This window comes from Vidua macroura, chromosome 3 (assembly GCF_024509145.1).
Source record: "Vidua macroura isolate BioBank_ID:100142 chromosome 3, ASM2450914v1, whole genome shotgun sequence".
Classification (NCBI taxonomy): domain Eukaryota; kingdom Metazoa; phylum Chordata; class Aves; order Passeriformes; family Viduidae; genus Vidua; species Vidua macroura.
The window spans coordinates 84101297-84125214 of NC_071573.1; the positions used below are offsets into that span (position 1 = coordinate 84101297).

The following is a 23918-nucleotide window of genomic DNA, read 5'->3' on the forward strand; positions in this document are numbered from 1 at the left end:
TATTTCTTGAGAATCTGACAGCTATTATGCAGCTTGACTCATGCTTTAAATATTAATGGAAAGACTATGTCATTGTCCTCCTTTCTTCTTATGAATTATAATCTTAAAACATTTGGGGTTCATGTGTCATTCCATACAATTTTTCAGAGTAGAAATACCCTACTAAAAGTGATGAGTAAAGATTTTGACATTATATCTACCACAGCTCAGGACACAGTATGACAAATGTAACATAAACTGTCTCAGAAATAATAATAGCATAGACTTCTTGGTAATAAAACTTTCTGAAGTATACACATGTTCATATCCTGTTAGGCCTAGTAGTTTTGAATTATATATTGTTTCATGTCTTTCAGCCTGTCCCCTTATTTATTTGGAGGGATACACGTCACCTGGTAAGTAATTGTCTAATATTTTAGCATAGGTTAATTTGTATCTTTTACAACTCTACAGTGTTTCTTATTTTTTTATTTTCTTTCTGGACTTAAAGGTTTCAAGATGCTGGAATCATACAATCTAACAGAGAAGCATTTTGCTTCTGTACAAGGAGTTTCACTGGAATCAGGCTCTTTCCCAAGCTATGTAGCATATAGACTTCACAAAAATGCCTTTGTCAGCCAGCCAATACGGTAAGTAAACCTCTAGATTTATATTTAGGGTGACCAGGTGATGAAGGATTAACAGAGTTTATAGATAGCATTTGTGAGTTATGGAAGATGGATTCATTTAATGTTCATTTTACTGAGCTTCAAGAAATACACTCTTGAAGAACATCTATCATTGTTTTCATTACACGCTAATCTATTTCTTCCACTGCAATCATAGTTCACTATTAATCTAGTTGCTTGTTTTTCTTTGAGTTTATGCTTCTTACCCCATTCAAGTTGCACATAATCCACAGTTTATACCTAGGCTGTTGAACAACAACCTCCTTAGTCCAATGAATTCCACGTTGCTGGACAGAAATGGTTTCAATATGGAGGCATTAGCATCACTTTTTCCAGAAGCATTGTTCTTACTGCAGTAGGCAGCACATTGATGATGCTAACTTAGGTTAGTTTCTCCTCGACTTGACTTGCCTTATTTGGCAAATGGAGCAGAGTTTTCAAGGGCCTGTGGTCTTAGAGTTGGTTATGGATGGGTAATATGATGGTTATTCTTGCCAACATTTTTTCCCAAAGAAAAAAGGACTTAATTAGTAGTTACATTTACTAGAAGTGGAGCAGTACCTTTTTCCTTTTAATTTTTTTTTTAATTAGTTTCTCTCCCATCTACTTAAGTAAGTTTCAAAAAATGTTATTCTGGTTCAGAGGAGATGCCTAAAAATAGCCCATTGTTCCTATTAAATTTAGGAAAATTAATTTTCTTTTCATGGAAGTCTTTGAAATCATCTGCAATCCTGCCAGAATGGATAAAGATAAGATCACAAGCACAGAAGCTGAGGTTTATGAAGAAATAATTTATTTTTGCTAGCTTTCTGAGATCACAGCTTCAAAAGTGGAGGACTTGAGGAGTCTTAAGTTCATTGACATGCCATTAATACCTGTGGGGATGACAGGTCTCTGACAGCATGGATTTTTGCAGTCTAGGGAAATACAGATAATCCCAGTTTTGCAACTCTCTCGCATTGATAGATATTGCATTTAGGATAAGTTGATGAAAAGACAGTAAAAAGATAGGCTTCATATTTATTTCATTTTTTTAGAAATGTTGTGGTACGTAGTTTAATGTTTGCTCAAGATGTGGAGTAGACTTGCCAGAGTATTCTGGACCCCTATTTTTCATGAGAATCCAGAAAATAAAACTCTAGACTGAGTCAGCAAAGCAATAAACTCATACAGATCCTAGTGGCATAGTTGTTTCCATATCTGAAATAACTTATTATCCAAGTTATAAATTGTGTTGCTATATCTACTTTAATATTTGAATTCTTGCACTGTGCTGTATGATGTTTTTGACTTAGTGATATGGTTTTTATTGCAGTGTTCCTAATTGTATGGGTTCATAAGCTTTGTCCAACATACAAAGCAGCTCCTCTTTTCATTTTAAGGTTTTTATGTTTGTGTTCATGTGGCTAAATCTCCTTCTGAGCTCCATTATAATGGTTAAGGAGAAGCAGTGATCACCACTTTTCTTGCTGTTCTCTTCCTCCATTCCCTCCTTTCCCTTGCAGAAAATTCGGGAGGCCATTTCATGCATGTTTTTATGTACTTTTGGCTCTCTGCTTATTTAATCTGTAACAGCCGAAATATCAGAAATTTAAACCTGAGCCACTAAAGAATGAGCTGGAGCCCAAATGCATCACCAATTGCAAAGAAGACATTAAATATTCCATCTCTGTATCTGTGCCTGAAGGGCAGCAATAGTTAAATGCTGTTGCCTGACTGAAGCAGGCCAGATAAAAAAAATGAATAAAGCTGTGGTCTTTTTTTTTTTTTTCTGTACTTATCAACAAGGAATCTAAAACATGTGTAGTTTATACAGAATTTTGCCACAAGAATACATATCCAAGAGTTCTTGGTCATATTCTGGCATCCTCTGTAATTGTGGTGCTGGGACCAACTGCAGTTGTGTGTCGGGAAGACAGTTGTGAGTTCATCTTAACAAATCACAGTGTTTTTATATCACAATGTTTTTTTTCTATTTGAGAGAGTAGTTTAAATGCTCTGTTCCACTAAATACTGTGTTTTCCCTATTACTCTTGTGTCTTTTCTTTGAAAAACAGCAAATGATGATGATCTTATTTTTGTCATCTGTTTCCATGTGAAAAAATGTCTTTGTATTGTCTTAACAGGGAGATTCACCCAGAGGGGCTGCCACAGGCGTACACTATCATTTTGTTATTCCGTCTTCTGCCTGAATCCCCCAATGAGCCTTTTGCAATTTGGCAGATTACAGACAGAGATTACAAACCACAAGTTGGAGTTGTGCTTGATCGTAAGGATAATTATGCTTATTGCATAGAGAAGTTACATGTTTTGTTACTTTGCATGTGTCCTTACCAAGTATTTCCAAACCCAAAGCATTTCTACATGATAAAAGGATTATACATTTTTAGTTTTAAGAAATATCTTTTAAATTTTGTACATCTATAGTTCAACTAAGAATAATTAATCTAAACTGCATTTCAACTTTAGTATTAACTCTAAAATCAAAGAAAAGTACATCTATGTACTTACAGGTCATTAAGATCATTTATGATTTGTGTTCACCCAAATAAGGGGTAAACTAGATTTTTATCTATAAGGTTGTATTAGTATGGTGGTTTCAGTAGTATGCATGAAATGAAATGTGTTATTTTTATTTATTGCAGCTGCCAGCAAAGTGCTGTCATTCTTTAACAAGGATGCAAGAGGAGAGGTTCAAACCGTAACTTTTGATAATGATGACGTAAAGAAAATCTTTTATGGAAGCTTCCATAAGGTAAAGGATTGAAATTATGATGTTGCTTTTTGAAGTAATGTTCTTTTAAATTGAAGAAAGCCAAGCACAAGTCCCTCTCAGGTGACTGTGTCTGTTTTTTGGATAGTATTTTAAGTTGACATAAGGACCTGCAGATCGTGTAAAACAAGATCTATGAAGTTATAGGTCTTCTTTAAATCAATGTAAGAGATTTGTCAAGAATTTGTTAAGACTGTGCAAGTGGAGGGATATATCTGAAGAATAAATTGTAGCCTGGTTCCTGCCACATGAAAGAGGAAGAATAAAAGTTAAAGTGGAAGAAAGAAAGGAAAGGAAATTGTGGTGAGAAAAGATTGTGTGGGAGCAGTGATTTGAAATTATTCAGAGCAGAGGAAGATACAGCCAGAGAAAGTGAGTAGGCAGGGAACCAGTATTGGGAGGTAAATAACATATTGAATAAGATTTGTATGTTTAACAAACATAATACATGTGTATGTATATATTTAGTAAATCTGATTTTTTTTTTGCTGAAAAACACCGGGCTTAAAATATTCCAATGTCATGTTAACTGAGGAAGCAACAAGAAGGAGAGAGAGCCCATAAAAGGTTACTTTATAATGTAGAATGAAACTTGCAGTTTTTGAATTGACAAAATGGCTAGTGAAATCTTTACATGGTGCTGCATCGGCCTTCATTTGTCATAGATCTGTGCTTGCTTTTCTAATTTTGTGCACCAAGTTATGAAAATTTGATGTTCCTAAGCTTCCTTACCTCTAGTCATCAGGAGGTGCTTGACTCAGGTTACATGTACACCAAAAAATATTTTTAAAATGTTTTCTTGCTGTGTTAAGTATACATGTTTAGGGCAAGAAAGTGAGCTGAATTTGCAACATTTTTGGTTAGCTGAAATGCACATTCTCATGTTTTCATTTATCTCCCTTCTATTTAGTTTAGTTTTCATCTGATGACTAAATATGGCTTGAGTATTGCATTTGTTTTCTTTATGATACCATCTTCTGCATGACTTGTCATTACCAGCATTCCTTTGAGGATACTGATAAGGGGTTGCCTCTATCAACTTCCATATACTGGAGGCCAAATTGTCAACTGAGCTTTGCTAGACTGAAAGCCAGGAAAGATAACTGGTAACATTATAATGTTTTGTGACTTCATCTGTTTAAAACACAGGTGATAATGAAAATAACACAGTATAAAAGTTATTGGTTTCTTCAGAATTTGGAGTAATTTCCCAAACTGGTCTTATATCCAGTTATTCTTGTTTTAGAATTTATGCCTGGTTAGTTTAGAATTTAGGCCTGATTATTTTTGACTATATGAAGAAATGTTTATGTCATTGATTTTGTAACTGATAGTTATGAGTAGCTTTGGATCATACCTACATTAAGCAGCCTTTATTTTGTCTTTGACATTTGCCTTTTTTTTAATACCTTAGTAGGACAGCACAATTTTAAGGAAATATATGAATCTATTGGGGTGAGAAAAACTGTCAGTAAAGGCTAGGATGTATCTTGTTTTGGTATGAAGGTTGAGTCATCCGCAAGTACTGTTTAGATGCAAAGCATTATGTAGCATGCCTAATTTTAGATATCACTGTGAGAGCTGACACATCTTCAGGTCAGTGGTGTGGAGCTCTCTACATGCTGTACTGCCAGCAGTCTCTCTTAAATATCTGTTGCTGATTTAGTTGATGTTTAGAATCACGTTTTCCCTTATAGTTTCTCTAAATCTGATAGAGCTGAGCAAACTTACCTGACAGCACTTTCAGTGATGTTCTGCTCATTTATCAGAGCAAATGGGGAAAAATCTGTGACCCCTGCTAGCTGCCAGAAATTAGCAGTTATGTAAAATTGTTTACCACACTTTATAGTAAAAAAAAATTACACAGCAAATAAAAATCCAAAATTTGGTATCATTTTACTAGTTAAATACACAAATACATATGGAGAGAAAGTGATCCTAAGATGCCAAAAAATGAACAGGAATGCAGTGATTTGCAAATTATCTTAAGCTTTACAATTACAAATTCTTGCTGAAGAGACTATTTCTTAAGAAAATAATTCTTGGTTACTTAATGCAATGTGTAATTCCCTGTCTTTTTTTCCCAGAAAGGAATCAAAAGTTCAGATTGTGATAGTATTGAAAGTAGCTGGAAGAGCCTTGGTTCAGAGCTATATTTGGCATTTTTCACCATGAAACAAAGATGACTTTTCTGGCTTCTCTCCAGATGATTACTAAAATTGCTATCTCAGTCAGGTTGTTAATGATGGCATAATGGGCTTCCCCAGCCCACCTGCTGGGAAAGCTTTATGCATCAGCTGTGTTAATTAGCTCCTAATAATGGATAGCAGTAGTTTCAGATGCATGAAGGAAGGAAAGTAAGATTAACACATTTCTAAATGTATGTTTACCATTTCTCCTACCATCCAGTTTCAAAGAAATGACAAACCTTTACAATGCAAGGAGAGCTTTTCCAAAATATTAAACATTTTTGTAGCTTTCGTTTGATGACTTACTGGCTCATTCACTGAAATACAGTTAACTACACCTAACTGTGGGGAAATTTACTTTGGCATACTTGAACACTCTGTGTAGCAGAGCCATGGTGAAAGCTGTTGAATCTGGCAAGTTCCATAGGAAAAATTCTGACTGCCTGAGACAGTCATTAAATTTCCAACTGAAGTTTTGGAGAGACAGACAGCTTCTACTTTCTTATCCTTACCACACTAGACTTCCTTTTAGCTTGCCATTTTGCAGTAGTTAGCAAGAGGAAATTTGATAATGAGTGTATCTCTTTCCCCTGATAGACATATGGAATATACATATTTGCTTGGCTTATTGATGTGATTCACTTAGCAGCACATCAGAACACCACCAGACTTTATCTTATAAGGCAGCTGGAGAGAAAAATTAAATTATGTTTTCTTTCCTAAAATGTCATAAATGAAATAAATAGTCAGAACTAATCAGAACAGATTCTTTATGCTGGTGTGTTAGAAACTGTTGAAAACAAAATATGTTGGACTTGAATACAGAGGCGTGTTATTTACTGTAAACACCAGATGCCTCCTTTAATTAGATTTATTGCCTAGGCCGTGAGATTCAGGCTGGAATTCAGATCTGGCAGTAAATCTAAGTTTAAGTGACTGAGTCAATGACTTGGGAGAGCTCTCCTTATTTTTGATTGTTGGGATTGCTTCTTTGGATGGATAGGTGATGCTCAGCAGTTATTCCTGTTTGAACCTTTTCAAGCTGATTGCATTCAACATTCTGATGTAGATTTATCCTTCCTAAATTGTTTTTTTGTGCTAATGAAAATATAATAATCTATATTTGCTATGCAATGTGTTTTATTTCATTTAAATTGTGACAAATACTTAACATTCCAGTAGAAGGACTTGCATATTAAGTACCTTTCAGAGCTAGTAAATTACATCCGTGATGTGTTTAAACTGGATGATGCAGTAATAATTTTTTATTATTTGTTCAATGAATACAGTTGGGAATTTTAATTAAAATCCCCACTTGTATACACAGCACTGAGATATAAAGTATAAGCACATAATTTTTAAAGAGTTTAGATAAGCTGTGCTGATGCCTTGGAGACAAGTCTGCATGGGAAAATATTTAAAAGGGAAAAAAAAGTAAAAATTCCCAGGAGATTGTTCAGGCACTAATTGATTCAGGACATTTAGGGGAATCTCTCAACTTCATGCCAATTTTTAAAGCAGTCATCAAATAACAATATGCTTCTGAATGGTTATGTACTGTGATAAGAGAAGATTTAAAAAATAAATACATACTTCAGAGATTCTTTATTTGTGATCTTAATGTGTTGATACTTTAACAATTACATAGATATTATAATGATGTATATGAAATATGTGCAAGGTATATAAAGCCCCTGAAAACTTTCTGTTGCCTGAAGATGCTCTTTCATCAGCTGCATATGCTCAAGTGGCCCTTTTTTCTTTCTCAGAGACCTCTAAATATTTTCTGTGCTGTCAGAGAAATGTTGCAAATTAACTTTTGTAACATTTGCCATACATACCATAAATGTTTGGAAAGATAATCTTTGCTTAGGTTTTGTATGTTCCTCTGTTTAAGGTTTACTATGTTTTCCCCAAGCACTTCATTCTTGTCTCCTGGTAAACATACTCTCTCTTTACTACAATCATTCCTTTATCCCTCCTAAGTGTCTTCTATTTCCAATAATTAATCTCTTCCTCTTCCCTGTTTCCCCTTGTTTTGGCATATGTTTTTGTAACCAGATTTCTTTCATAGAAATTTTTTCTTGCATCTTCCATTATTTTGTCTTGTTCTGGGCAGGCTTCTCTGGTCACTTCCTGGATCTCAATGTAGTTAATGCCTCTGGTTGAGTCATCTGTGGAAACTGAATTCTGTATCTTTGGGTCTGAAACAATCCACCCTCTGAACTACAGAGTCTGTTAGCCAGTGGGCAGTCCCAGGCTTATAAACATCTTGTGTGGTCCCAGCCATCAGAAGAGAACAAAAAATGCTTATGTTCACTTCCTCTCAGAAGTTCTTTTCTTTTTTTTACTTTTATGCCATCTTAAAAAAAATTGAAGGCAAGCTTTTAAAATAGTTAATAATAGTTCAGCTATTACATTAAATAGTATTTCTTAGCTGTGCTTGTGTGTTCATCTTATTGACCTTCAACACATTCTAAAGAGATTATAAATGTCATAGACTTTCCATAAGTTTGAATGTTTCCAGCAGTTGGAAGTAAAGCAGGATTACTGGGAATAAAATTTAAAACAGTACTATTGAATCAATGAAATACTATGAAGGTGTTAAAGTAACTGTGCCCGTGTGCCATGTCTCAATATTTCATTAAACTTCTTTTCAGGTCCATATTGTTGTAACTTCATCAAATGTTAAGATTTACATTGACTGCAGTGAAATAATGGAAAAACCAATTAAGGAGGCTGGCAATATTACAACTGATGGCTATGAAATACTTGGGAAGCTTCTAAAAGGGGACCGAAAATCAGCAACAGTAAGCAATAAATATGAATCCATTCATTATTGCAAGACTTTGAAATTTTCTGAGGAGAGAGATTAGGGATTGTTGGGAAACCACTGTTGCGTCCGAAGCTTTCAAGCATCTGTACTGTCAAACCCAATGGACTTAACTGAGAGGTTTAGTCTTTACAGCTTCTTGTTCTAGCAGAATTGAAATAACAAAAATGTAATAGCTGGAAGTTGCACTCAGGTAAATTCAAAGAAGGGTGGGAAATATTTTTCTTTTAATAGGGAGAGCAAATAGTAATTGAGTGCATATACTGTGGATACTCTATAATTAGAAATAAATGGAGGAGTGATTTTTAATGATAATGTCAATAGATTTCATACTTAACAACACACCTAACTTAATGATCTTTCAAGAGTATTACTTTCTTTTACAGTTAGAAATCCAGAATTTTGACATTGTATGCAGTCCAGTTTGGACTAGCAGAGACAGATGCTGTGATCTCCCTTCTATGGTAAGTATAAATGAAAAAGAGGCTATCCAGAAAAATGTTACTGACAGTAAATTTAATAATATTACTATTAGGCTGTTATTAAACCTTGTACTGACAACACATTTAAATCACAGTTGTCAGAGCAGCCAGTCAACTTATTTCAAAGTTTTATCATCTTATTTTAAAGTTTTGTGTCTGAGACAGTAAAGCTGTAATGCTAGAATTAAGCCCCTTAGAAGTTGTGTAAAAATGTTTGTTATATTTGTATTCCAGTGATGTTTCAAAGTCTAGGTATTATAAATAGGGAATTTATTTATTTAATCTGTTCTTGGAGTGGCATTCAAAAAGTAACTCTTCTTTGTCAGCACAAGCTGATTGTCAAATGGATATAAATACTAGAACAACATTTTGCTTGTGCCTCTCTTGTTAATGGCCTAGCATAGCTCACAGAGAATATTTGCTAAAAATATAAAAGATCCTGTAGAAACATTTCGAAACCACAGTTTAGCTGTGAGTTTTACTTGGAAACAGGATAGTAGGGAATCTTCCTGCTATTGTTTCAGAAAAGCATGCTGCCACCGAGTACATTTCTTTAAAAGGACAGTAATAAGTTGTGATTAAATTTTCAGAGAGATGAAGCAAAGTGCCCAGCTCTTCCAAATGCTTGTACCTGTACTCAAGACAGTGTTGGACCTCCAGGACCTCCTGGACCAGCTGTAAGTTACCAGCTGTAACTATTCACAATAGAAACATTTTCTGATTTTTAAATTTATGGAAGTAGTTTTATGTTGGTCTGTGGTTTTGTGAAACAAATGTCAGTCAGAGACATAGTTTCTATCAATATATCCTTAACAAAATGGTAATCCATCCCCTTTTCATCAGCTCCCACCATGTCTACCTTGCTTGTATGATGTTTTCCTATATTTCCAGTGTGATCACTGAGATTAGCTCCTCATTGTTTGATAGGCTGAAAGACTCTGGCCCAGTCTCTTGCACATCATGTACAAGACATTTTTAATGGACTGCAGAAATATTTTTCCTAAATACAGAGTACAGATTTCACTCCAAGGAAAGATTCTTTACTCTGCCAGGGAAATAAATTACTTTTTTTTTTTTTTTTATGGGAACAGATATTAATTTTTGGAATGGACATAGTCTTATCAATTGCTTTGAATATTAGGGAGTTATAGTCAGCCCAGTAGTCATACTTTGAAGCTATCAAAAGTGCAGCATGAGGAATCAAAAGCCCAGTTAAGTTGTCTGGTAGTCTACTAGAGAGGTATTCAGAGTTTTTGATGAATATAAATTGAAGTTTATGTCTGCAGAGACAAAAATCAAAATAATAATTTTTCATGGGCTGAATTGGCAAGGCTGAAGCTGAGGTTTTCCTGAGTTCCTGATGCATATTTCATTGTACTACATTTTCAGCAGTACAATCTGTACACTTCAAAACTTTGGGGCTTCACTTAAGAGTTTGTTAGAGAGAATTCATAATGCACATAAATATTATGCACCTTTGCTTTCTGTGTATGAAATATATTCTCTTTCCAAATACTCAATTTAGGGTGGCCCAGGCGCTAAAGGTCCCAGAGGTGAAAGGGGTTTGACTGGATCATCTGTAAGTATGTTTCCCAACTTCATCTATAATGATGTTACTACAGGCTTACCTGTATGAAAATTTTTATGCTTAGTTTCAGTGTAAGAATGTAGATTAAAAATTTAGTTGAAAATATGTCTTTATGTTACTTATGTGCACCTACCTATTTGAGACTATATATCACAGTCTACGTAGCCCCAAAGGCATTGGCCACATATCAGGATACTGGGATTATGTGCATCAGAGTGTTGATACACACTCTGCAGCATTATTGTTCTCTCATCTGTACAGAGGACATGGCAATACTTCTTATTGGCACTGCCAGAGGGTGTGTATTGGCCTGAGACTGCCAACATGAATCAGAGAATAGCTTGTGAAAGAGTATGCCTCTTGAACAGCTATTTCCGCCGTTGTTCTGAACTATTAAATGTGTCTCCAGGCTTCTGACTTACCTTAAGTGTCTAACCCAAAGGATTTTGCAGTTATGGATTTCAAATGGGACTTACAATTTTGTTTTAATTTTCTGCTTTAAGGGGCCTCCTGGTCCTCGTGGTGAGACAGGTCCTCCAGGCCCTCAAGGTCCCCCAGGTCCACAGGGTCCCAATGGGCTGTCAATCCCAGGTGAACCGGTGAGTGCCCCTCTTGAGTGCCATCAGCAGGCAGTGTGTGTGGAGCCAGAGCTGCCCATGGGGATGCTGGTCTTGGGAAGAGGGTGGCAGCTTTGCCAGAGCATTTGTTTGTCCCTAAAATGCAGTAGCATTGTGAAACACATCTCTTTCTGAAAGAAGTCTCTTAATAAAATAGCATTTGCTGTCCTGAATGTCACATGTGCTTATGGGATTCTAAAGAAGGGACAAAGTCTGAGTGCAGCAATGTAAGTTGTGCTACTCTGTTGTCAGTCTTTTCTGTAGAGTTGCTAGGCATTCCAGTTTAAGGACTCAAAACTATCAAACTGTGGTACAGGAAAATTAAGCATGCAGTATTACTTCGAAGACTTTTTCACGGACTTATATGTTCAACTTCTATTGTCTGGCTTAAATCAGTAGCTAGGGGTTTTCTTAGCAACAACATCCATGTTTTAGCAAGATGCTATTTCTGATTTCATGTGCATGCCTTCAAAGCCAGAGTAATTCTTATTAACACTGATGAAGTTTCACTATGTTCTATTTTTTATAGAAGACTGCATGCATAACCCTGCTTTGTGAATGTATTAAGGCTACTTTTGCCATATTTCAATAAATAATCACCCTAAAAGCAAGAATATAATTCTGATGTTTCCTGTTTAGCATTAACTTGAATTTTAATGTATTCAGGAGCTTTTTTTATGAAGTCTTTGATCAAAATATAAAGTCTATGGAAAGAAGAAGCGATGTCTAATTGCATGCTGTGTCATTTTTCATTTGAAAATTGGTTACCTGCTCCATCTCTAATGGAATTTGGGAAATGGAAAACAAAATGTGCTTTAAGATAGACATTAGGAACAGCTTCTGTTTTGTAAGGACAAAGTAGAATGATTTTGTTACCCCCTGTAGATTCTTTTCATGCTTTTTTTTTTTTTTTTTTGTTATACACTGGGAGGAAAAATTTATTAAAGATGATCTAGAGGTATCAAACAGCAAAAAAGGAAAAACATTCCTCTTGCATGTGCAATGCAAATAAGACATTTATTTGTTCACTTGAAAAAGTCTGAAGAATGAAAACACCAACATTTGTGGAATTTCTCATTAGCTAACAAGAATTTAGAGCACTTTGAGTCATGTACTTTTCATTTTTCTTATTAATTGCGAACCACATTTTCAGTCTATGTTTACAAATTTTTGGATAAGTACCAATTGTTAATGCTGGATTATCATGAAAGCTACTGTAAAAAATAAATATTGTATTGTCAAGTTTAGCTCATGTGGATTTGGACTGTGCATTTATACTACAGTGCTGTAGCATATACAGAAGGCCAGCTAGTTGTGAAAGGCAACAAATTGCTTCTTTATATCCTCCTACACCTTGCATGCTGGAAGTATGATGTATTCTGTAATCATTTGTGAAAATTACAGGGCCGTCAAGGAATGAAAGGGGATGCTGGCCAGCCTGGACTCCCAGGGCGATCGGTAAGGTGACACTTGGACAAGGTGATGTCGTTTTGCTCTATTCTGGATGCAACTTGGCTGCTGGACAGCTGTCTTTGATATCACTAGGAGCCATAGGCTCTTATACCTGCCTGGGCCACAGTTTTGGAAACACAGTTATCTTACATTTAGAAATTTGAAATGTAGGCAATACATTTTGCCATTCAAAACAGCAAATGTGAAAAAAACAGCTGTACTTGGTCAAGCCAAATGTCCATCTGGACAGTTGTGAATGCACAATGACAGACCATTCGATTAGGAAGAGTACTCTGGTAATTCCCCAGGAAGGTCTCTCATCTTCTGACCACTTGCAGTTAAATGTCTTCCTAAAATCAAGATTGCAGAACCTTTGCTGCACCCTTCTTTAGCAATGTTGTCAAATTACTTTCTACTTTTGGAATTCAAGTAGCCTTGGGACATTAATTGTATGCTTTCTGAAAGAAGAAAACAATATTAAAGTTCAGTTACTTGCAGGTTTCTGTATTGTGAACTATACAAGGAAGAAAAAAAATTAAGGTCTTTTTAAATTTGCCATGTTTATAGATAAGATAAGGTCATTGATCTGCACATGTCATGACATAATGAATATTCCTTGGTTACTATATTGTCCCTAATTTTACTGATGATAAAAAGCCTACATGAGGAATGCTTAAGTGTTGTTGTGGACTTAGTTTCATGTATCAGATAAGGTCAGTCATGGGCCAAGGGCCTTGTATTCTTTATCTGTTTCATTAGTCCTTATAACCCCGAGTAGTATACTTTTAGGGAGTAGTAATGTCCTGTAGGAAGCAATGCTACATGTTAGTGTACAATGAGATTAGACAGAAAGGAGGGAAGAACAAATATACTTGAGATATATGGAATGGCACAGCAGGGCTGTTTGTTCTGTCATGGATACAATTTCTCACTCTTTCTCCATCCAGGGAACGCCAGGTTTACCTGGTCCACCTGGACCAGTGGGACCTCCAGGAGAAAGGGTAAGTTTTCCTCAGTTTATGTTCTGAAAAGACCAAGTAATGTTATTTTTATGTTTTGTTGGATTTTCCCCATTCTTTATATATCTTCCAATTTTCAAATGTTTTTTCAAGAGCAGTCCTTTTATCAGCATCCCTTCTGGAGAGACAAAAGCAGAAGGGTTGGAAACACCTCAGGGGTGAAAACCTCTCCAGACAGCTATTGGTAGACAGATAGGTTCTGTAAAAATTGCTCCCTCCCCTGACTAGGTTCTCAGCTGCCTTCATCCTTAGAGCAGTATGTCCCCTGGGCAGGGCTCTGCTGAGGGACTCAGCCCTGCTGTCTTCCCCACATTGTTGCTGCTACAGGGGATCCCTTGGAAACTCTGCTTATCTCAACATCTAGGAGATGACACATTCATAAGGAATCTGTGCCAAACTTACTGTGAAGGTTAGGCTTGCCCCTAAACCTTTGGCTGTCAGGAGCTTCTTTGGATGGAGAACTCAGAAATGTCTTCCTAATGAAGGGCATGTACACTGGTTATTTCATTGTGGAACTACAATTCCTTTCTTCAAATTGGAGTCAAGTAAATCTCTTTTGTCGTCATAGTGGAATATCACCTTTAAGATAACTGGAGCAATTATTTGCCTTTACAGTCAAAAATAATGGCTGATATATGCATTTATAGCTGTTCTTCAGTGGGAATTCATAGCTGGAAAGGAAAACAGATGAGCGTGTGATAGCCAGTTGCCAAAGAGGATACTGTTGGATTGGTGGGTCATGGACCATCAACATCAACTTGTGAATGATTGGATTACTGAAATGGGATTTCTCAGCCTTCATTCTTGCAGGGGAAGTATCTGAGAGGGAGGGGGCTCTCCAGTTAAGTATAAACCTCTGATGGTCCAGTTAAACTGTGAATGAGAGAACAGTGAAAAGAGAGATTTTGCTCCTCTGGGATAGAATAATGATTACTTTAAAAAAAAAAAATTAAGAAACACGTATTTCATTTTCAGTTACTCAACAGCAGCTGAACATCTAAAGTGTCTGAAGCTCATTGTTCCGTAGCCTTCTCCAGCATGATTTGTGATAGCTATTTTATAACTTGTACTGTGAAAAGGTTTTAAAAGAAATGCTAGTAGTAATCAGGAGTATTGCAATTATATAATTTTCTCTAATCTTGCTTTTGTTTTTGAATAGGGTTTCACAGGAAAAGATGGTCCCACAGGTCCCAGAGGCCCACCAGGACCAGCGGTAAATAAAATTTTGTCTTTGATATACTCTGAATAAAGAGACCTGAGCCAAGGGAGAGCCACATTGACATTTTCAATTTCTGTCAAATATGAAATGGATCCTTTGCTCAATCTCCTAAATGGGTCTGAAAAACTCTTGGTAGAAGGTGAGCAGACAGTTGGGCAAAACATATATTCACAAACGCTTGTAACAGTAGTTTTGAAACTGATTTCTGCCAGGATAAATAAGGGAAGAACTAGTTTATCTAGCTCTTTAGCCATGATCTTTAAATGAATAGCTAGTTCTTCTGAAACAAATTGGCTTATTACTTGGACACTGGTGAAAACAAACACTGTTAATAAAAGTTTTTCTTGACAAGAGTATTTGAGGACTATTTTTTGCTTACAGAGCTGCTTCACTGTGTTTTGTGGGACCATGCTAGAAAAGAGGCTGGCTGTTAGAGAAAAGCCTATGTTGGATCAGACAGCCTGAGAGAGGCAATTTGCTGCAGCCCCGTGTCACCAAGTCCAACCTATAGCAAGTTGGAAGGTGCATTTCCAGAAGGGAGATGCACCCAGAACACATAGTTGCATTACATATATAGACAGCAGTCTCTAAGGCAGGGGATTATTTGGGCTGGCCCCACGCCCCCACAATTGTCTTTCTCATGTTCCTTTGTGAATCTGCAGATGAGCTTTTGTCGTGTAATCTGATGCTGGTCTTTTAATATTTTGTATTTATCTAGTATCACTAGGATGGCTTATGGTGTTCTTGTTGTGGATTTTCACATGGATCACAGATCTGCTAGGCGAACTTAGAAGGCCAAACTGTTTTGTACTGCTTTAGGAATCGGTCATTGAGAATGATACCAAAAATATATACACACTGATACAGTGCCAAAACACCTGTTAAACTGTGGTGTCACATAAAAGAACACATTTCCAAGAAAAAACAAACTATTTATTCCATAAAAAAATTTTCAAGCCTGATATGTACCTAACAGAAAACAACCTGGTAGGAACTACTTTCAATATTGCTTTGTACTCAATACAGTAACACATTTCTTATTATCGCTTAGGAAATTGTGAATTTCCACAATTCATTTTACATGCCTTCTGTTGCAGGGTGCTCCTGGAGTTCCAGGAGTTGCTGGCCCAAGTGGAAAACCAGGGAAACCAGGAGATCGTGGGACACCAGTAAGATAATTATACACTTGGAGTATCAAATTTAAAATTACAGTCTGTTGATGAACATGAGACTTCTGCTGCTTTAAGTGGTTGTCTTGCACTTATGATGGTGGTTAATACAGTGGAGCTGACCTAAACCCACAAGTCTTTTTTAAAAAATAATTTTATTTTTACAGTATGCCATTTTGCTGAGTTTAATAGTTGGGGCTGGAAATTGTGGTCTCTGGTTTCCACTAAAAAGATTGTAGGCTATTATGTGCCAAGACATATATTCATTCCTACACTGCATAAGCATGGAAAACTAGGTCAGCAAAATGATTGTAAAGTCTTTACACCAGTGCATGTGTGTGTAGTAAAAAAGTGATAAACTGCTGAAGGTGGACAATCTTTGATAATATTACATAATCAGTTCTGTTTTACAAATGTTTAATTATTTTTACAATGTTATTTCACTATTATTTAGGAGTAGTTTCTGTGGGTTCTATTCAAACTTTTAAAGTGCTTCCTGAACAGGGAGAAAGAGCAGGAGGTGCTGCCTCCCACCAACAGTTTCAGGAGAAATTTAATTTGATTCATTCATAGGATCTCTGAGAAATTATGCTTGAGTCAGGAGTGGAGAAGGCAAGTGAAATGAGAACTCACTCATTACTTATGGATAATGTATGCCAGTCATCTAGAATTTTCTATTCTGCCTCAGTGTAGTTGTATATAAAACAGCTGGATAATTTGAAAGAATATGTAGTAGGCTGGGAAACTTGATGGCCATGAAGTGGAAGCTCCCAGGAGCACCTGGAAGCTGGGTCATTTTCTCATACACACGTTGAATTCAATATAAATTCTATTTCTCCTTGTAGCAGAGGACACGGAGTGTCTTAGTAAAGTCTTGAAGCTTTCCTGCCTTTAGATGTACATTGCTAATGGGATATTTGTGCTTGGTTATATGTTGAATAGACATGGCTGGACCACAAAGTGCTGTGTTTTTTTCACGAGGGAGCTTTAAATTGTCAGGTGTATCTGATTTTTCCTTCACCTGCAACAATAGATAGCTGACCTAGTTCAGAAGTAAAGATCTTCTGCAGGTAAATAATGTGTTTAGAAGGAAATCTGGCTACAAGCCCAGTTTAAAGGCTTTTGCAAAGCAAGACAGTCAACTCCTGTCCAAGCACCATGTCTAAATTCTCCTGCGCTCTAATTCTTAAGAGTTCCTCTCAATTAGAAATAAATGTTTTCCCCTGCAGTCTTGTAATGGGACACTACACATCATATTTACCATTTCTAATGTTTCTAGAACATATCCCAGCAGGAATTCTGGCTTGTACCTTTTACAGATGTTTTATCAGATTCCTGGTGGACAGAATTTCAAGGCCTTCCTTTGTTTGCAGTATTACAGCTGCCAAAGGTGCAGCCTGACAGCCAAATGCAACTTGCACTGTCATGAATCACAATTCTGCTTGAAGAGAGAGATAATGAGGCTTCACTTCGCCTCTGGTAAATACAGGGAATAAATTTTTTTTCACCAGATCCTGCCAGTTTTTCTTCTACCTGAACAATCTGTATTGCTAGTACTATTAAATGAAAGTGAGGAGAAAGACCCCTGCAAACCAAGGGATATTGCATTCCAGGTAAAAGGTATACAGTTATCTGCAAATTATGAGCAGCCTTGGTGTTCTGAAGTTACTCCCAGTGAATGTGGTCAGCTGGAGCTCCTTCCTGATGTATTTAATACCACTAATGTGCTAAGCTGAGGCAGACCACACTGTAAACATTTCTCTACCTCACTGTGTACTTATACTAGAACAAGTAAATCCTAGAAGTGTTAACTGAATTTTCATGGAAATAGGAAATTTGGCTTTTTGGTCTGCTTACAAATAGCTCCAAGAGAAACTTAGGTGTTTTTTCCAGTGTAGCAACAAAATGACTGAAAAAGGAACCATAAGAACATAAATGAGTTGGTAATTTATTGAGAACTGTATGCAGACTATCCTAGAGGAGACTAAAATATCTGCTGTCTGTCTGGTGAGAGAGTGAGAATTCCATAGTGGTTCATACACATATCATAAGGTAGCAATCATCGGCAGTAAGAAAGACTCATTAAACTGGAAGAGGACATTGGTTCAAGAAGAAATGGATGTGTTTTCTATGAATAAATATAATGGGAAATAGAAGATGTTGGACTATTAGAGAGGAAAATTCCAGTGCTTGTTTTATAGGTGTGAGACTGGAAACAGTATTGATGGGTAGGCAGACTAAGTTGTGTTAAGGTAGAGCTGTCCTGTTTATAAAACAGACTCTCTGACAACAGGGTCTGACTTGTTGATTTAGACAGTTCCTGGGAAAAAAATGCAAGGCATTTAAATTTAATAAGTAAGGTGCTATTGAACTGATGCCTCCAGGACCACATAAGCTGTGAAACCCTTTCGAGGGTAGTCCAAATCTGTTGTGAGTTACATGCTGGTTTTGAGAATTTTGCATTCTCTGCTGCCATGTGTTCACTGCTCTTGCATCCATCTATGCAGATGTCCTAGATGAAGTCTCAAAAAGGCGCTGCTTTGGGAGCAATGAGCTGGTGGTTCTTGAAAGAAGCAAACATTCTTTTGGGAAAAACAATTGAGCACATTATCTTTAAAAGTAAAAATAGCAAAACTTCCTTTGTTTTGTCCTCCTTCAGCAGTAGAACTATGCTGCAGCCCAGCCTTCATCCCACAGCTCAGAAAAATCCCACATGCAGCATAAACCAAGTTTTCCTTGCACTGACCCCAAGTGACTCCCTCACTGCAGGATAGCAACAAAACAGAATGCCAGCAGCAGCTGCTGTTTCTCAAAATGCTGTCAAGCAGTAGGTTAAACTGCACTTTTTTGTCTATTAAAAGAAAATAAACTGAAATTTAAGAGGCATATAACCAAGCGGGAGGAAGATACAAATAGTAACTCAGTAATTGCAGTTGTAATTTTTTTTTTAATTTGAATCCAGGCGGAAAATGCATTTTATTGTTAACATAGCCAGTCAGCCTCTAATCTTCACATTTTAAAGTTAGTTCCAAATAGGCTCTAGACTTCCAGCCACAAGGCTGAATCAGTGTGCGTTTGCAAGGTCACAAATTGAGGAATGAGGCTCATTTTATTTCAATGAATTTTAAAATTGACTGACATGGCATTAGCATTTTCCTAGCTGGGGGACCTTATTGCCTTGTCTTGCCTCCTCCCTCTCCCTCTCTCCTTACCCTGTGAATAAATAAAAGATGTACTGTATGATTTCCTTCTGGTAGAAGGTCTTACTATGAAAGCCATAGAAAGAATGAGAATAAAACAAGTATGTATTATAAATACATGCACAGCAGATAATTTCAAAGGAATATGCTTGCAGGAAATAGAAAAATTGGCAAGTTTCAAACAGGAAAAGAAGCATGAATAGTTTCTTTACCACTTTCCCCCAGCAGATTTTCATGTAATAGACTAGTGCAATTAAAAACCTACAGTTCTCTTCAATGAATATTTCAGGTACATCTAATAGTTCATGAATGAGATGTTAATGTCTGTTTATTTGGGAATCACATTAAGGTTTTTTTAGAGTTTCAATGCATCATCATTTACCACAAAGTTAATTATTGGAGAATGACAGAAATGTCATATTTTCCTGATAGTTTTAGTTGTTACCATTTATTTATGGTATAGCGTTTACAAGTCCATAGTCTGTTTCAGCATATGGCTGTAATAAGCTAAAACTAAAAGACAAATATTTCCCCATGGACTTCACAGAGTAAGAAAAATATAGATGAAAATCAAAGGACAGAAGGGAAAGGCTATTCATCAGCTTCATGGGTATATTTTATACATATTAGCAGCTGCCTCATTGGTGGCATAATTTATTCCAATGACACATTTATGGTGTCACCATTCTAAATCTTTCATTCGAGTCTGTACAATTAATTTTGCAAGAACGATCTGTTATTCATGATGCAAATGTACCGTATGACAACTACTTAACTCGGTGATGGATGAACTGTCTCATATTTTCTGTGGCATGTCATGGGGTAGGTGTGTGCAACTCTGCAGCAGAGAAGCTCAGAGACCACACTAGGTTCACACCCTGACATACCCCAAGGGCATTTGTCTGCCCAAACCCTTGACAGAAGTCTGTGAAACAGTGTCACCACATTCGAGAGGTGTCTGCTGTGACCTCAGTGGAATGATTTGGTGTTTCGTGTTGTTGGAATTGATTGCGGGTACTGTAGGAATGTTATGAGAAACAGCTGCAGCCCACATTTGGCCTTTGCTTTGTTAATGGTGATAAATAGATTCCTTAAAGAAATACTACACTGTAAAAAGCAGTAACACTCAGGATGTGTGTGTTACTATGTAGAAAGCCATGCAAAGCAGCAGATGACTAAACTGATCTTTCACCTTTGAAATATGCCTTATGTTCAAGATGTAATTTAGGCCAGAAATCAAAATCCATGTGAACTCATGCTAGCCCCATGATTACTCCCGGTGTTTTTCACATACACATACATACATAAAAATTAGAATCAGTCCTCCTGGTTTGCTTCTTACATAGTACTCTTGAAAACTGAAAACCCCACAACCACTAAACTATTAAAAGGCAAATGGAAAGTGCTGCTAGAGAAAAGTTGGCAAATGTTAGTAATTATAAAAGAGCTCAAACTAAGACTTCTATGAGACATTTTTAAGACTAGAAATGGTTGAGAATTAAGAGGAAAGCTGTCATTATAAATAGAATAAGCACTCTCTCCGTGTTATGTGTCATCTCTGCATAACTCTATTTCACTTAATATAGAATACTTTTCATATGGATTCAAGAAGACAACTATCTTTCCTTGACATGTGTTAGTCTTCCTAACATACCTTCTGTAATAAGTTGTCTTAAAACTTAAAATTAAACAGTCATATATAACTCATACACGACCATTGATCATTTACACAAATATGACGCTAGAAATTCAACTTTGAAATTGACAGTGTGATCCAAGTTTCAGAATGCATCTATTTTTTGGTCCTAGTTTGAATTTTTCCTTCAGATCTTTTTCTTCTGCATCTATTAGTGTGTCTGATGACAGACAAAGATCATTGTTTCTCCACTCTTTTCTCACACCTGTTTTAGCATCTCTGAAATGAAAAGTTAAGGAGAAACAGATCTTTCTTCTTCAAAGAGTCAAAACTTTTTTCTAGAATTGCACACTTCTTGTTGGGGTGAAATAACATAATCCTTCATTTGCTTAATTTATACTTATTTATTTTAGGGTGCACCTGGAATGAAGGGAGAAAAAGGTGACAGAGTAAGTCTGCTTAAAAGTCAGTTCTTCTCATAATTTTAAAATTAAACACCATGTCTTTAAAAGTACAAAGTGCTAATGAAACACCTGTTTTGCATTTGATTATTTAGGGTGATATTGCTTCTCAAAACATGATGCGAGCAGTTGCAAGACAAGTTTGTGAACAACTGATAAATGGTAAACAGTGTTGCTTGCTTTGTATCCCATACAAGTAATTAACTACTTTCTTAAAAGGATAAAACAATGGTTTACATTTGAAGTGACAGATATTGGCCACAGAGCACAGCAAGAGCTTGACAATTTGATAGCTGTCCAATGCAAATGATTTGGTGGAAAAAATGTGGCAGAATCAGTGATGCTATGCAAGTAGAAACAATATTTATTTGGAAAAGGACTTCGAATTGAATTTCAGTCCTCTACTGCCACATAGTGCAGCCCTGCAGCCCATGAAGTTGCTCTCTACAGAGGCTTTCTTTCTGATCTTGAAGCAGTGCTTTTGCTATCAGTAGACTTGCCAAGAAAGAAGCAAACTGGTTTTTAATGTTGTATCTGTTACAATGTTAAGTGTTGACTGAGGAAAACAGGTATACCTTTTGGATCTTTCAGAGTGCCTGTATACAGGGAGGAGGAAATGTCCTTTGAAATGTCTGTGATGACTGCTAATAAAAACGTTTCTATTAGTTAGACATCACAGAAGAAGTAAACTACATTTGTGAATGTGAATGAATAAGGATATGCTTATGAATAAGGATATCATGTTAACGATCTTTTAACATTTCTTAGAGCATCCCTGCCTCATTTTTTTCATGTTCAGCTGATCTCTTCAGTGTTATACTAGGACTGACACATTATACTAATCAGATGTGTCTCTCCATTAAGGCTTCCCTCCTGCATAGCTTCAAAATGGTGTTGCTTTTGTTCACAAATCCTTTTTTTTGGAAATGAAATTTGCCCATATGCAGAAGGTGTATAGGTACAAGCCTGTGCATCCTACAAGCTTAAGAAAATTACTTCATCGACTGTGCTGCTAACTCTACATATGAATAATTTTTATTGCCTGTGGTAGCTGCAGAGGTCTGAAAGTACATAGAAATATGATCCTACAGTTTTAGAAGTGGAGCAAATCCTTTCTGTTCTTCAGAGTAAAAACAACCTCTAAATAGAACTCCATGAGCAAGAGTACTGTAAAAAATTGCCTCTTTTTTGATTTTAATAGTTCTGTGATAATTGTTTTAATATCATTAACTTCCAGAAGCTCCCTTACCTTTCCTCTCTGATCCCCTCCCTCCTCCATTTATGTTCAGCTTTCTTATCGGACGTTCATCTTAAGTCTTTCTAATTAATCTGTACTAATTTATTGAGTAGAAACAAGAATAAGATTTAATTAAGAGAGATAATATTTTATTCCTTCCCATTCTGAGAAAAGATCTTCACTCATTTCACATTTTAATTTTCTTTTGAAGGTCAAATGAGCCGATTCAATCAAATGCTGAATCAAATCCCGAATGATTATTATTCAAACCGAAACCAGCCAGGGCCACCAGGTCCACCTGGTCCCCCAGGAGCTGCTGGGACAAGAGGAGAACCTGGACCTGGAGGAAGACCAGGATTCCCAGGACCTCCTGGGGTTCAAGGACCACCTGGAGAAAGAGGTGAGTAAATTCCAAGGCAGCTGTACTGTGGACACAGTGCAGAGGTTGCCAGAGGAGCAGTCTGCTCCTTTACCATGTCGGACTAGGAAGCCCTGCTGGCCAGTTGGGTTGCCCAAGGGACACTGGTGTACTGAAGGACAAGGTTAACTAGATCAGTGCTTTCCTGTTTCTCTCTTGCTCAGGTTTCATGAAATACAAATTGGTATAACATTTTGGCTGCTGTCTGAGACTTCCACATAATATCCCAGGAAAGCAAATGTTCTCAGATCTCTTCTGGCACTATGCAGCTGCATCTTGAAAGGCTGTTTGGAGTAAGACAACTCTTTGCAAAGTAGAACACTGATTAAGAGAGAAAATGAGTCATTAACAAGTATAAATGTAGGACTTTAAAGAATTAGCTCAACACCCTTAGCTCTTTACAATATTCTGAGGGAGGGAAGCAACTGAACTGAATGTAAACATATGGGTAAACCTACTTTATATCTATCTTGGATCACTGCAATCACAAGGGGTGTCTGTAGTGTACTCTTTTGTGGCCTTTGCTTATTTCCACTACTCTGCTATAGGATAGACTCTGTGCTATGCTTTCTAGGATGTATTTTATATACTCTTTTAGAAAGGCTAAGAATAAATCAAGTTATTCAGAAGAATTTCTTAAACTTTTTTGATTATTACTGTTCCTAAGAGAGTGTAAACCATCCTTTATAGCAGAAGTATGCAAGACTGAAAATATCTTTCTGATTGTAGTTTAAAATAAAAATCTGTTGTGCTTCAGTATCTCAAAACTTTTCTATGTTTGAGAGAGTTTATTCATGCTAAGTTACATCTACATCCTATTTTATTCTTGGGTTACTGTATTAATATCCAAATTATTTTGCCAAATTCACATTTGAACATCTGTAGAACATAAATTTCAACCACTCTTGTATTAAATCATGGGAAGTAAATATTAATGTCAGTGAGAGTGTGTTAAGA

At 36.5% G+C, this 23918-nt stretch overlaps 1 protein-coding gene across 5 annotated transcripts in view; it reads left to right on the forward strand.

Annotated features, from left to right (window-relative positions):
• Positions 1-23918, forward strand: part of COL12A1 (collagen type XII alpha 1 chain) — a 99285-nt gene that overhangs the window by 70448 nt on the left and 4919 nt on the right. For all 5 annotated transcript variants that reach the window (XM_053972769.1, XM_053972770.1, XM_053972767.1 and 2 more), the window contains 16 exons: positions 357-395; positions 491-629; positions 2795-2937; positions 3314-3423; positions 8291-8440; positions 8850-8927; positions 9536-9622; positions 10471-10524; positions 11037-11132; positions 12555-12608; positions 13550-13603; positions 14781-14834; positions 15938-16009; positions 21259-21294; positions 21402-21468; positions 22755-22943. In XM_053972769.1, coding sequence (XP_053828744.1) covers positions 357-395; positions 491-629; positions 2795-2937; positions 3314-3423; positions 8291-8440; positions 8850-8927; positions 9536-9622; positions 10471-10524; positions 11037-11132; positions 12555-12608; positions 13550-13603; positions 14781-14834; positions 15938-16009; positions 21259-21294; positions 21402-21468; positions 22755-22943 — 1422 coding nt within the window. The remainder of the gene's footprint in view (positions 1-356; positions 396-490; positions 630-2794; positions 2938-3313; positions 3424-8290; positions 8441-8849; positions 8928-9535; positions 9623-10470; positions 10525-11036; positions 11133-12554; positions 12609-13549; positions 13604-14780; positions 14835-15937; positions 16010-21258; positions 21295-21401; positions 21469-22754; positions 22944-23918) is intronic.